General features: G+C 35.8%; 2 protein-coding genes across 2 annotated transcripts; one reads left to right on the top strand and one right to left on the bottom strand.

Annotated features, from left to right (window-relative positions):
- The first annotated feature begins 875 nt into the window (after nt 1-875).
- Nucleotides 876-6,151, top strand: LOC114752583 (GPI transamidase component PIG-T). The gene is made up of 5 exons (XM_028941335.1): nt 876-1,188; nt 2,875-4,104; nt 5,125-5,271; nt 5,362-5,542; nt 5,807-6,151. The coding sequence occupies exons 1-5, from the start codon at nt 952-954 to the stop codon at nt 5,986-5,988; spliced, it is 1,977 nt and encodes a 658-aa protein (XP_028797168.1). The 5' UTR covers nt 876-951; the 3' UTR covers nt 5,989-6,151.
- Nucleotides 6,152-6,229: 78 nt separating this feature from the next.
- Nucleotides 6,230-8,496, bottom strand: LOC114752584 (uncharacterized). The gene is made up of 4 exons (XM_028941336.1): nt 8,140-8,496; nt 7,293-7,427; nt 6,811-6,897; nt 6,230-6,587 (listed from the first exon to the last, which is right to left on the bottom strand). The coding sequence occupies exons 1-4, from the start codon at nt 8,441-8,443 to the stop codon at nt 6,442-6,444; spliced, it is 672 nt and encodes a 223-aa protein (XP_028797169.1). The 5' UTR covers nt 8,444-8,496; the 3' UTR covers nt 6,230-6,441.
- Nucleotides 8,497-12,103: the final 3,607 nt, after the last annotated feature.

The following is a 12,103-nucleotide window of genomic DNA, read 5'->3' on the forward strand; positions in this document are numbered from 1 at the left end:
ACAACATTAACAGTTAGCATTGCTATTTTAACAATTAACATTAGTTTTTTTTATGATAATGCGCAATGTTACTGTGATTTTAAACTTTTAAGACATATTTGCTAAAAAAAAAAACTTTTGGACACCCATAACTCTTTAAGTAAAAATTTCTAAAACAAATATGCACCTTAATCCTATCTTAAAAATGGCAAAAAAGACTGCCAAAATAAATAAAAAATTATAAATTGGGATCCATGACAATATTAGTATGGGTTTTAACAACAATAATATAAGTTTTCATAACAATTTTATGAATGAGTCCCAGTGTGTAATTTTTCTATTTCAACCGTCCCTTTTTGCAACTTTCCCAATACTAAATATAGAAACCTTTTTTAGATAGGATTCAAATATTAATTCTTGTTTGTTGGTTTATTACTATCTCTAGTCCTTAATATAAGATCTTGTTTGATTTTTATTTTAATTATAAATATAAGAACTTAATCCATTTTATTTCTCATATTTATATATATATTTTTTAAAGTAGTCTTTCTAACAATAATAGTTTTAACTAATATATTTGACTAATAAGAATATTTTAGGAAAGACAATACATATTTATTACAAATAAATAATTTAAATTTTTTTAATCTTCTCAAATTATTTAACTAGATCTTATAATTAAAATTGGAGGTAATATATATTTTGCATATCTTAAGTGAGTAAGATAAGGATTGAGGGCAAAAAAAAAAAAAAAAAGAAAAAGAAAGTCGTGGCATGTAGGCCTGGTCCAGATTGATCACCGTATGCCCAAACCTTTACTTGAGCACATCTTCCTGGTTACCAAAAAAAAAGAAAGAAAAACCATCTAGACCAATTTACAACCTCCAAGTTCCCACCCCAAGTGATTTCAGTGTGTCCAATCCATGGCGGACTCCATATAGCAGTCAGGTCACTGCGTTACCAAGGTCACCAATGGCTCTTCTGCCAAAGGGGAGCTCATCACTTTTTCTCTTAATCTTCTTTCCGATCGTATTCTCTGCAATTGCCACCAGATCGGCGTTCGAAGAAGAAGAGTTCACCGAGGAATTGCTGCTTAAACCTTTACCTGATTCTAAAGTGCTGGCACATTTCCACTTCCAAAGCAATGCTCCCCTCATCGATTCCTTTGCTCGTCATCACCACCTCTTCCCCAAAGCTATCTCTCAGTTGGTATGCATTTGTTTCTCCAACTTCTACCTTGGTCTTTGCTTTCTGGGAAACTTGTGAGAGTAAATCTGTGGGAAAGAGAATGCTCTTCTCCGGTTTTCAATTCTTGTTTGTAATCCATTGAACTGTTTCACTGAAATCTGGATATGTGTGAGTATTAGTTTCAAATTTTAGCATCATAAATTTATATGGCGGCGTCTCGAGATGGTCTGGTAAATGATTTGTGTGCCAAACTCAGTTAACTCGAGTTAAGGATCAGATAGCTATTGAAAACAGCGAAGTTTTTTTTTTTTAACACTTCAGTCGTGTGACCACACTCAGGCTTGATATTGATATTACCGAAAGAAAGATTTCTTTAAACGTGGAGACATTGGAGATACTTAATGGACCTATTTTCACATGATTATATATATGAAGTTTAGCAAGCTATGACTTGTTCATTCAAGTTCGTTCATTGTTCAAATTAGTTTACGAAGCTGGATATACTTCTTGTTTTGATTACTATACATTTGCTTTGAGAATATTGTAGTGAGTAGTGACTGCTACTATGGTAGAAAACGTGTGGTTAAACTCCGTCATTGTTTTGGTCAACCGCTGATGATAATTTTTTAAAGTCACAACCTTTGATGGGTTTCTTTTTCTCCCTGTTGGTTTTTTGGGACCTTGCAATCATTCGTAGCTTGTGTTTTCTGTTGCACCAAAGCGGAAGGACGAAGCCTCCCACTACTGGCGCAACTCTAGAAAATCAAAATGTAACTACCCTTTATCAATGTGCTGGAAGTATAGGGAAGAGGGAGGTTTACTGTGGGACTTCTTAGGGTTAAGTGGGGGAATAAATCTGCGATATCTTAATTAAACGTAGCTGTTCAGTTTGAAACGGTGATGGGCAGTTTCTGTTGCTCTGTAGAAGAACAAGCAACATGCGAAATTGAAAATCCATACTTTTCAATTCTTCATCCATGTCATTAAGTATAATGTTTTTCATGGCGACCTTTCTACTATGGGACATATTATTGGATGTTAACGGTGGATGCTGGATCTGTTATTTTTGAACATTTTCTTTTGATCAGCTTAGCCATTTTGAAGACTTAAACCCTCATGTGCTATATTGTGCTAAAGCAAAATGCTTGCATCTTTAAAATTTCTCCTCAGCTGTGTTTAGCCCATGGCTTCTTTATTGAAATGGAGCTTTAAGGTATTTATGGGAACTTCAGTCATTTCTTCTGCTTTCATGCTTTGTGTCTTTGTTGAGAAAGATATCTCAACCTCCTTATTTATTGTACTATTTATCACTTCCGTGTAATTAAGTCTCTATGTTTATTGTAAAAACTTTTCTTCAATTTTTTTTTTCTTTTTTTTTATGTTTCTACAATGAAGAATGAATTAGCATTCACCTAAGTTGTTTTACATCGAAAGAGATTTTTCTTTCGGAGAAATTCCTTTGCCTAATACCGATTGTGTGGGCCCTGCATTTGAAGGTCTCACTAAGTTCCTGGACTTAGTTACCACTAGGCTCCTGGATTTAGTTACCCTTCCTAGGCTTTTACTTTGGTCTGTACTATTGTTTTTCTTAATGAAAATGCTTCTGCTGTGGACAGAAGTATTTATTATTTTTAATCATTTGATGCCACAAATTAATTGCTTTCTTCTGAATACTAAATAACATGTGGGTTAGCATTTAACTGACAGGTTCAGAAGTATCATGTTAATGCTATGGAGTTATCCTTTACACAAGGTCGTTGGAATTATGAAAGCTGGGGTGGTTTTGATCCAATATCAAGCAGCAATGCAAAGCCACCTGGAGTCGAGTTGTGGGCAGTCTTTGGTGTCCCAGAACATGAGGTTGATGCATCTTGGAAGAATTTAACACATTCCCTGTCTGGACTCTTCTGTGCTTCAATCAACTTCCTAGAGTCCTCTACCACTTATTTTTCTCCTAAATTGGTGTTTCAACCAGCTTCAGGAAGTTTGAGATATGGTACGTTGCCACGTGAAGCTGTATGCACCGAGAATCTAACTCCCTGGTTGAAACTCCTTCCATGTCGAGATAAAGCCGGTCTCTCTGCTTTAATGGACAGACCATCTATTTACAGAAGCTTTTATCACTCTCAGAGATTGAGATTGACCCTTGCCAAATCTGCTGATGGATTAGACTCAGGAGTTATGCTAGAACAAACTCTTACAGTTGTACTTCTGCCTAATAGTCAGAGAGCTGGTACGAACTACGGCAGTGAATCAAAAATACAACCAAGCTGGTCTTTGAGTTCGATTTTTGGCAGGCAAATATATGGAAGATGTGTTCTTGCCAAGTCAAGTAATGTTTATCTTCATGTTGAAAGAGGTCTTGTGGCTCAACTTGAGAATCTCCAGAAGGATGCCTATGATACAGCTCCTGAAAATTTCAAGAATAACATTGGCTTTGAATTGTCCGTTAATCCTGAAAGGGTGCATAAGGAACTGGAAAAGACCCCCTCTATTCTGTATGAATATTCAATCAAAGAGTATAGTGAAACGGAAAAATTTGATTTAAGCCTGACATGGAAGCAGCCAGTTCTTTGGTCAAGCCCACATGCCCCTTTATATGCGAGTAGATTTTTAATGGGAAGCGGAAATGAAAGGGGTGCAATAGCAATATCTTTGAAATCCACTGAATCAACTCTGGGTTTCCTTGGTGCTAATAATGTTAAAGAGGGGTGTAGGTTCCAAGTTAACATTCTACAATTTGTGCCTTGGTACGTTAAGGTATACTATCATACCCTACAGCTATTTGTTGATGAAAGGCGTCGAGTGGTCTCTGATTTTGTTGAGAGTATGCATGTTTCTCCATCTGAAGACAAAGTATCACCTGGGGTGATGGAGCTGGTTCTTAAATTTCCCTGTGACATGAAGTCAGCTGTCCTAAGTCTAGAGTTCGACAAGGTTTGTTCAAGTTTTGGCTTTTGTTCAATTTTATTTGGATTACTTCACTTTCGCTGATATCAAACACTATTTGCATGATACAGTTAAAAAAGTTGCAAACGGGAATATTAGTTGTAAACTGATTTACATCTGAAACTCAAATACCTTATTTGCAACTGAGACTCTGAATTTGTATTTGTGTGAATCAATATTTGCAACTCATTTTTTAGAAAAATTTGTCTGCGACCTAACTTCCATTAATTCGCTCTTTTGGGACCTAAATGTCATTCTCCCTTTTTCTTGCTCTTGGCTTTCACCCTCTGGTCGCTACCCATCAACAGCTACTTTCTTTCCCTTTTTTTCCTTCACGTGCTTTTAGATTGTTCAGAAATCTGGAGTTAATGAACTCTGAACCTACTCATTAGATGGAAACAATGTTCCAATTGTTAAAACAGAAAGCTAGAGTGTTCAATTGACACTTCCACCACATCTTTGAGAGAGGATTATTCTTATGTCCTATTTGTGGGTTACTGCAAATAATTTTTTAGAGGGGTATCCCTTGCAAATCTTCAGTTTTTCTACGCCCTTGCCATTTGGAGATGCTTCCTCTCTGATTCCTTAACCTCGTTATCAGAAATAGTTGTTCTTGCACTCAATTAGAGCTGCAATTATTGGATAATTTAACAATCTACTGTATTTGGGAGCCTCGCAATGATACGGAATCTGTTGATGACATTCTTCCCTGTCTTTCTATTTTCCCTCCTAAGGTTTGTTGAATTTTATAACATGTTATTGCAGCATGAAATGCGATAATTATTTTTTTCCGATGTGTAATGCACTCAAAACTGACGGTAGCCATCCCCAATTAGGTCCAACAATTTCAACTACTGGGTCTCAAATAAATAAAATTTTATATATGTCACTGATGGTCGCTATTTACTATGGAAAAAATTGTAGCAGGCATTTTGAACGTGGATGAATGTGATTCATTTCTTCTTCTGATAAAGTCGATTCTTAACAAACCTTCGTTGATCTAAACAGGGCTTTTTGCACATTGATGAGTATCCTCCAGACGCCAATCAAGGATTTGACATTCCATCAGCAATAATAAGCTTTCCAAACTTCCATGCTGGATTGAATTTTCCTGATGACCCTATAAACAAATTACCCATGTTATCAAAATTACAGGTAATTTGAATTTGAACAATCCTCGTCATCACTGTAATATGCTTAATATCTCTATCCGTCATACCTATTGATCTGGGATCTGCAATGCAGGAGAAGGGTCCTGTTCTTTCATACACGGAAATTCTGCTGGTACCCTTGACGACGCCTGATTTTAGCATGCCTTACAATGTCATCACAATTACATGCACAGTGTTTGCATTGTACTTTGGGTCTTTGCTAAATGTGCTCCGGAGGCGTGTTGGAGAAGAGGAAAGACGTCTGAAAGAAAAAGGTAACCCCTAACTCTTTCACTAATTGCATCTTGATCCCCACAAATAAACTGAATTTGCTGCCAAATACCAAGTCAAAATAGATTTTCAGTAATACTAATCTTCATCTAATATGGCATTTTTCTGCTAACCTTCCTTGTATGCCTTCCTATGCTCATTGTTTACTAATGACGACCATGTATCATGTCATGCTTCTAAATTTAGCTGCAATAATATTTGAGCGTGCGTTTTTGTAATTGTTACTAAGTTTCTGGATTTGCTTGTAGGTGCTAAGAAAACAGGGTTTCTTCCTCAAGCATTAGCTAAGTTGTCTGCCAAACTGAGGGGAAAATCATTAGAGACGTCTCAGCCATCATCAGCCTCATCATCTGTCTTTAGTCCAAAATTGATTCTCAAAGTGATAATTGTTGCGGGCGTTGCTGTTGCTTGGCAATACTTCTCACAATGATATACCACCCGAATAGATAATTTCTTTTAGTGTACCATATTTGCATATGTTAATTAATGTTGCTTACATTTCCTAATTGATTTTAAGGCAAACCCTGATTCCATCAACCTTTCAACGCATGATCAGCTCAAGTTTGTTGGCTATACACAAATTTTGCCCATTATTCTGATTATTGTCAAGTAATAGAAAATTAGAAAATGCAATTTCTCCATAAACAGTTTGGATGTTGAAAGGATACGGATATGACAATCTGTACAACTCTCTTTAGTATTGTCAAAGAACATCACCAAGATCATCAAAATTACACTTCAGCTTATAATTATAATGTACAGACTAATATACATAGCGGTGATGTGTAATGAGTCCATCAAAGAACAAATTTAGAAAAGATTAGAAATTCAAATTTTGCTAACAAGAGAAAAAAGGTAAATTGTACTGGGATAAGATGAGAATTCATCTAATCCTTTTACAGCGAGCAGCTACAATTGCTTCGTCTCTTATCTCGTCTCTCATCCTCTTTAGATTCTGACTTGCATTTCTGCATGTAGACCGGCTACCTGAAGTGTCGCTGGAAATAACACCTGCTTTAACTCCACCATCTGTGTAGATTCCATTCAACTTTTAGGTTTGTTGATATGAAATTAAACAATAAAAAGTGTAACATTTACGTATATAAAGATAGCATTAACATATCAAGATTTTCAAAATTAAAAGCTGTATCGGATAAAAGACCCATCCAGAAATTCAATCGAAGTCACATGACATAATAAGAAAGCAAGTAGAAGAGAGCATGTTGAGTGGAGAATTAGAGTAAACACATGCCTGTCGTATCATCATTTGTCTTTAGCTTCTTGAATAGGTTAACATCTTCAAATAGTTGCTTTCTCTTGCAGCCCAGATTCATGTTAACTGCAATACAAATATACCAAAATGATCCATGTCATAAAGAGTCAATGGAGTTTCATGTAGGCTTCTAAGGACCTAACACAACACTCTTCTTTTGCTTAAGTTAGGGATTAGCCATGAAGAAGTCTAAGCAGTTACAAATATACCAAAATGAATACTGCAAAATGTTTCTTCAGCTTATCATCTATTGCCTTGTAAACTAGAATGTCTCTGAACTTGTTAGAGCACACAATCTAATCACATTATTATTCATAAGCGCAAGTGTTCTCTTTTGCCTTACATTCTATATCCGTGGTTCTATAAGGAGTCATTCAATCAGATAAAAGTCATATATACTCTAGTCTTAACAAATCAACAAGATCACCAGCGATGTAAAGATGATTGCACGAAAAATTTACCTGGGTTGCTTTCTCTCAACTTCTTATTCTTAAGCAAGTCGATAGTTTCCCGCTGCGTCTCTCTAATTCTACCAAAATTCCCACCTTCCATCTCTTTACAAACCACATTTACAGCATCTTGTGAGTCTTGCCCTCCTGCAAAATCAAAAGTTCACAACTCGTTAGTCCTAATAATGAGGAGCTGACTCGGAAGCATTAATATTAGCACGGATATAAGACACAGCACAATAAGAGCACTGTGCACCGACCTGTGCCTAGGAGGAAGGAAAACCATGTTGCATATTCTTGAGGATTAGGCACTCTTAGCTAGGATTAAGAAGGTGATCAAGCTATGGCGGGAACAATGCAAAGAAGAAGAATTTCAAGGCCATGACAATCAATGCACAAAATAGTGATCTAGTGATCTGTAAATATTTTTTGGACTGACATTTACAAAAGAAGAAGGATTAGTGATTTGTAAATATAAAAGTGATTAACATACAAGCCTCTGTATTTTTTCAGAATCCAAACGTCCACAAACTTTTGTCCTAAAGCCATGTAGGCAGAACAGGCACTAAATTCTTTCAGTGATCGTACCAACTCAAATTGTTATTGCGAGCATTCAAATAACAAAATTCCTCTAAAAACAAACAAACATATTGTCATTGTGATACACGGCACAAAGTTTATGATCAACCAAACAGAGCATTCTTGTTTCCCTCTTCTAACTAAAGTTTTCCAAGAAAGATGAAGTTCGCAATCGGAGAGAGAGGCATATCCATTGATCGTCACAGTTTTAAGAAATCCAATAACCCATAAGCATACCAAACGAATAGTTGCGACATGTGTGTGTGGCACACAGACTTACGCTTCTTTCCAGCTTTAAAGAGTCTGCCAGTGACATCAAGCGCATCACCGTCGTCTTTCCCAGTGGGCAATCCTTTAGCAGAGAAGAAAGAAAGGAGAGATTTCCAAGTAACAGAGGAAGCGACGAGGTCGACGCCTCTACTTATAAAGTGATCATTCAGCTTGATGGTCGATGGGTCGAGCCCAAAAGCTCGAGCTATGCACCCAAGGTCGATTCTCTGTTCATCCGAAGCAACTAGCAGCCGAACTACTTTCGACAGTGAAGGGCATAGCAGCTTGATAGCTATTGGCTTCCTAGCTGACATTTTCTCTCTAATCGCGCTAAATGATCTCTCTACGAACTGGCTTGTAAAGCTCTTGTAGGACTGTATATTTCTTTTTTCGTTAGGTTCCAACGGTTTCTCGAAGTGTCCCGGCGTACTACTCGGGAGGGGGATTCCCTGTGGACCCGGATCCGCACAACTCTGGGTCGGACATGGAGATCCGGGCTTGCTACCTTACCCAGTAAACCATTACGATGCAGGAGGACCAGATTGCATGTGTACATTGTCAAAGGTCAAAAGGACAGCTGTATTTTTATTCCAGAAACACGGACTACAATGTCCATATGCCTGGTAAACAGAGCACTGTTTTTTTTTTCTCCCCCATTCGACAGAGCGTTCTTTGTTTTTGGTAGAAACCCGAATAGCTAATGATTAATCTTCCCAATACGTACAAGTGGTAAGCGGCTTGATACCACTTAAATGAGGTCTCGAGTTCGAGTCTCAGTATATGTAAAAATTTCCGCTAGGAGACTCACTTACCACAGTCAGGTACGTGTCCAGATGTAGTCAGAGTAAAATTCCAATGAACTGGGTGGGCAAAAAAAAAAAAAATCTTCCTAAGACATAGACATCACCGACATGAGTTTTGGCCTCTCCTAACAAAGTCAAGAGCATTCTATTAAACGAGTTTGTTTCAAAAGTTTTTGATATTATTTTACAACTTAAATTAAAATATTATTATATTTTGAATCCATTCTTGCAAAAAATATATTTTGATAAAAACTAATAAAATATATTATTTTGTACTATCTCTCTTTGTATTTTTGTGTTAACGTGTATTTCGTACCTTAAAATATTCTAGGATGCAATTTTATTCTTAACATAGCAGTGGACGTTTGAGTTAGGAGAGTGTCCAAAAGGCAAGGGGAAGCAGTTGGAGGTTTGGGAGGACGCTAATAAGGTGCAAAATTGATTCATTTTTAATATGTTGAGGGTGAAATTGCAATCCAGAATATTTCATAGTGTTGAATGTAGCTGTCAAAATATTTTAATATGCTGGATATATTTTAATTTTTTTTAAAAATGAATTTAAGGGATTAGTCACTTTAAAGGACGTGTGGTTACAATTTACAATTGAGATTGAACTGACAATCTTTTACCTCCAAAAAAAAAACTTTCATAACACTTAACTAAGAAGTCATTGATTTATGCTATTTTTTTATCCCTAACAAAACCAATATGAATATTCTTATTACTAGTAATAGTATTTTACTCATCTGATCTTAAATATAAGAGTCATTTTATAGTGCAATTTATACTACAAAATGGGTCTTATATTTAGGACCAGAAGAGTAATTGATACGTACTTGGAAAAATATAACGTGTGGTAAAATAAAATAAAAACATTCTAAATCAATCTAGTCTATAAGAGGGAAAATAAAATCTGCATGAAATCTTTGACAAATAGTTCAGATCAATTTAATATGTAAGAGGGAGAAAAAATTTTTAAAAAATAAACATGGGTTCATAAGAAACCTTATAAAATCTGACCAAATATGTGACAACAAAAAAGAAAAGCGAAATTGCTCAAAATAAATGGTTTCATATTTATAAGACAAAATTTATCTCATACTCATTTCATATAATATTAAATTACTTAAAATAAATTAATTTAAAAAAACACTAAATGAATGCGACAGATGACCATAAATTAAATTACAAATCTCAACATTCCTAGTCTGTCAAAAATTAGTCTCAAATTCAAAATGATTTGAGGATATTTTAAGTTATACCAAAAAAAAAATTATAAATTTCATGATATCATATAGTGTGATATGAGTAAATATTTTCCAAACACGACCTTGGCGGCTTGGCTTATTGTAATTGCACAGATTGTTCATTACTCCTATTTTCTTTAAAAAAAAAAAGACAGAAATAATTTTTTTTTCTGCTGGATTATTTATTATGATGATGAAGAATCATATTATTACCATATTTTTTCCAACCGATTCATTACTCAATAAATTGTTTTTCCTCTATTCAATTATTTACTACGATAACGACAATCAAATTATTACTATATATTTTTCTCTTTTCTACTACTTCCAAGTGCACGACAACTTGGAGAAGGGGCCCTCCCGCCCCTCCCTTCATCACTTCATAGTAATAGTCTGGAGGATTCATAACCACTGTTACCTAGCCAATACTTCGATCCAGCTTTACCCAAAACATTTTGGCTTACCCCAACATTCCCCACTTATCCAGTTGTCGCTGCTCCAGCAAATTGTCTACCTTTTTTGAGTATGATTTCTATGTTACGTATAGCCATGTCTAACCACTGCTCCCATTATTCATTTCTTTTTCAGCTTTTGTGTTGAGTTTGTTTTATAGTTGCACATCCATTTGAATCAAGCACAGCTTTTCGTACAACTATAAGCTCATGCATTCGAGAAAAAGAATAATACATCAAATTATAGATGCCAGTCCCCTAAATTCAGCACAATGAAGTATAGATGCCAAACCTCCAGAAGAACATCCAGATAGAAGAGCGTAATTGAACAAATCAATGAAATCAAACAGAAGTCAAGCAGCTACTTATCTTTTCTTTGCTGAAACTGTCATGCAATTGCAAACCTGTTTAGCATAGAGCATGCCCTTTGAGACATCAAATCCTCCATCGCAGCTTCCCAGATGCGTTGTCCTCTGAAGTACAAACCTGCAGCCTACGGAACAAAGATGAAATTAGTGATAGTTCAACAACATTATTGACTACCATGATCCACCACAGATACTACTGTGAGATCAAATCCTTCAATTAGTTGTCTTGACTTGACAGTTTAATTTTACTTTCAACATATATAATGCAAAAATGAACAAAAACCAAATTAACACGTAATCTCAGAAAAGAAGAAGGAAAATTGTGACAACTAAATAATAAAGAATGCCATGGCTTAAGAGTAAATAGCAAGACCACCATAATTGTAATCTTCCAAAAAATTGCAGAAGAGAACAAAATTAGAAGGAAAAACTCCGGCTCCTCCTACGAATGACAACTTGAAAAAACTTCATGCTAGCATGGATACGGTATTCGACTAGATGTTGCAAATCATACTTCACACAATGCATGGCTCATGGAAAAGATAACATTGAAAATAGACCTGTTTTGCCACTAACTTTATTTTGACTATCCCCGCTAAAGGATAAGCCATCAGAGTAACCAATTTTTACTCTGTTCCAGTTGGAAAAATCTACAAATAAATGAAGTTGATTTCTAGTGAAAACAGAACAGCGTGAGAACGATGGGAAACTTAGTGATGCTGATTGTGTTCTGAGCAGGATTTTCTAACAAGTGATAATGCTCCGCTTATAATTTAATAAAAAGACCCAAAATAATAGTTACCGAAGTTGGATTGAAGTGGCTGGTACAACTCCTTGGAAGGCTCCTTGCTGCTCCCCGCCACGAAAGATGCAGACCAACTTCCATTTTCAGTATGTCTTGGTTTACCTATGCATCTTGCTAACAATATTCAAGCAATTAGATGAACCCACTGAAGCATCCAACCAAGAAATTGACATAAATTTCTGAGTTGTGAAATTGAGGTCAAACCCACCATCTGGGTATAATACTTAAGATTTTCCATTTTTTCTTTGGAGACCCAAAAAAAAAAGAAAAGAAAAGAAAAGAAGAGGATAAGTGGGACA

Source organism: Neltuma alba, unplaced genomic scaffold, assembly GCF_004799145.2.
Source record: "Neltuma alba isolate B1F8T4 unplaced genomic scaffold, ASM479914v2 tig00007441_pilon, whole genome shotgun sequence".
NCBI classification, from domain to species: Eukaryota; Viridiplantae; Streptophyta; class Magnoliopsida; order Fabales; family Fabaceae; genus Neltuma; species Neltuma alba.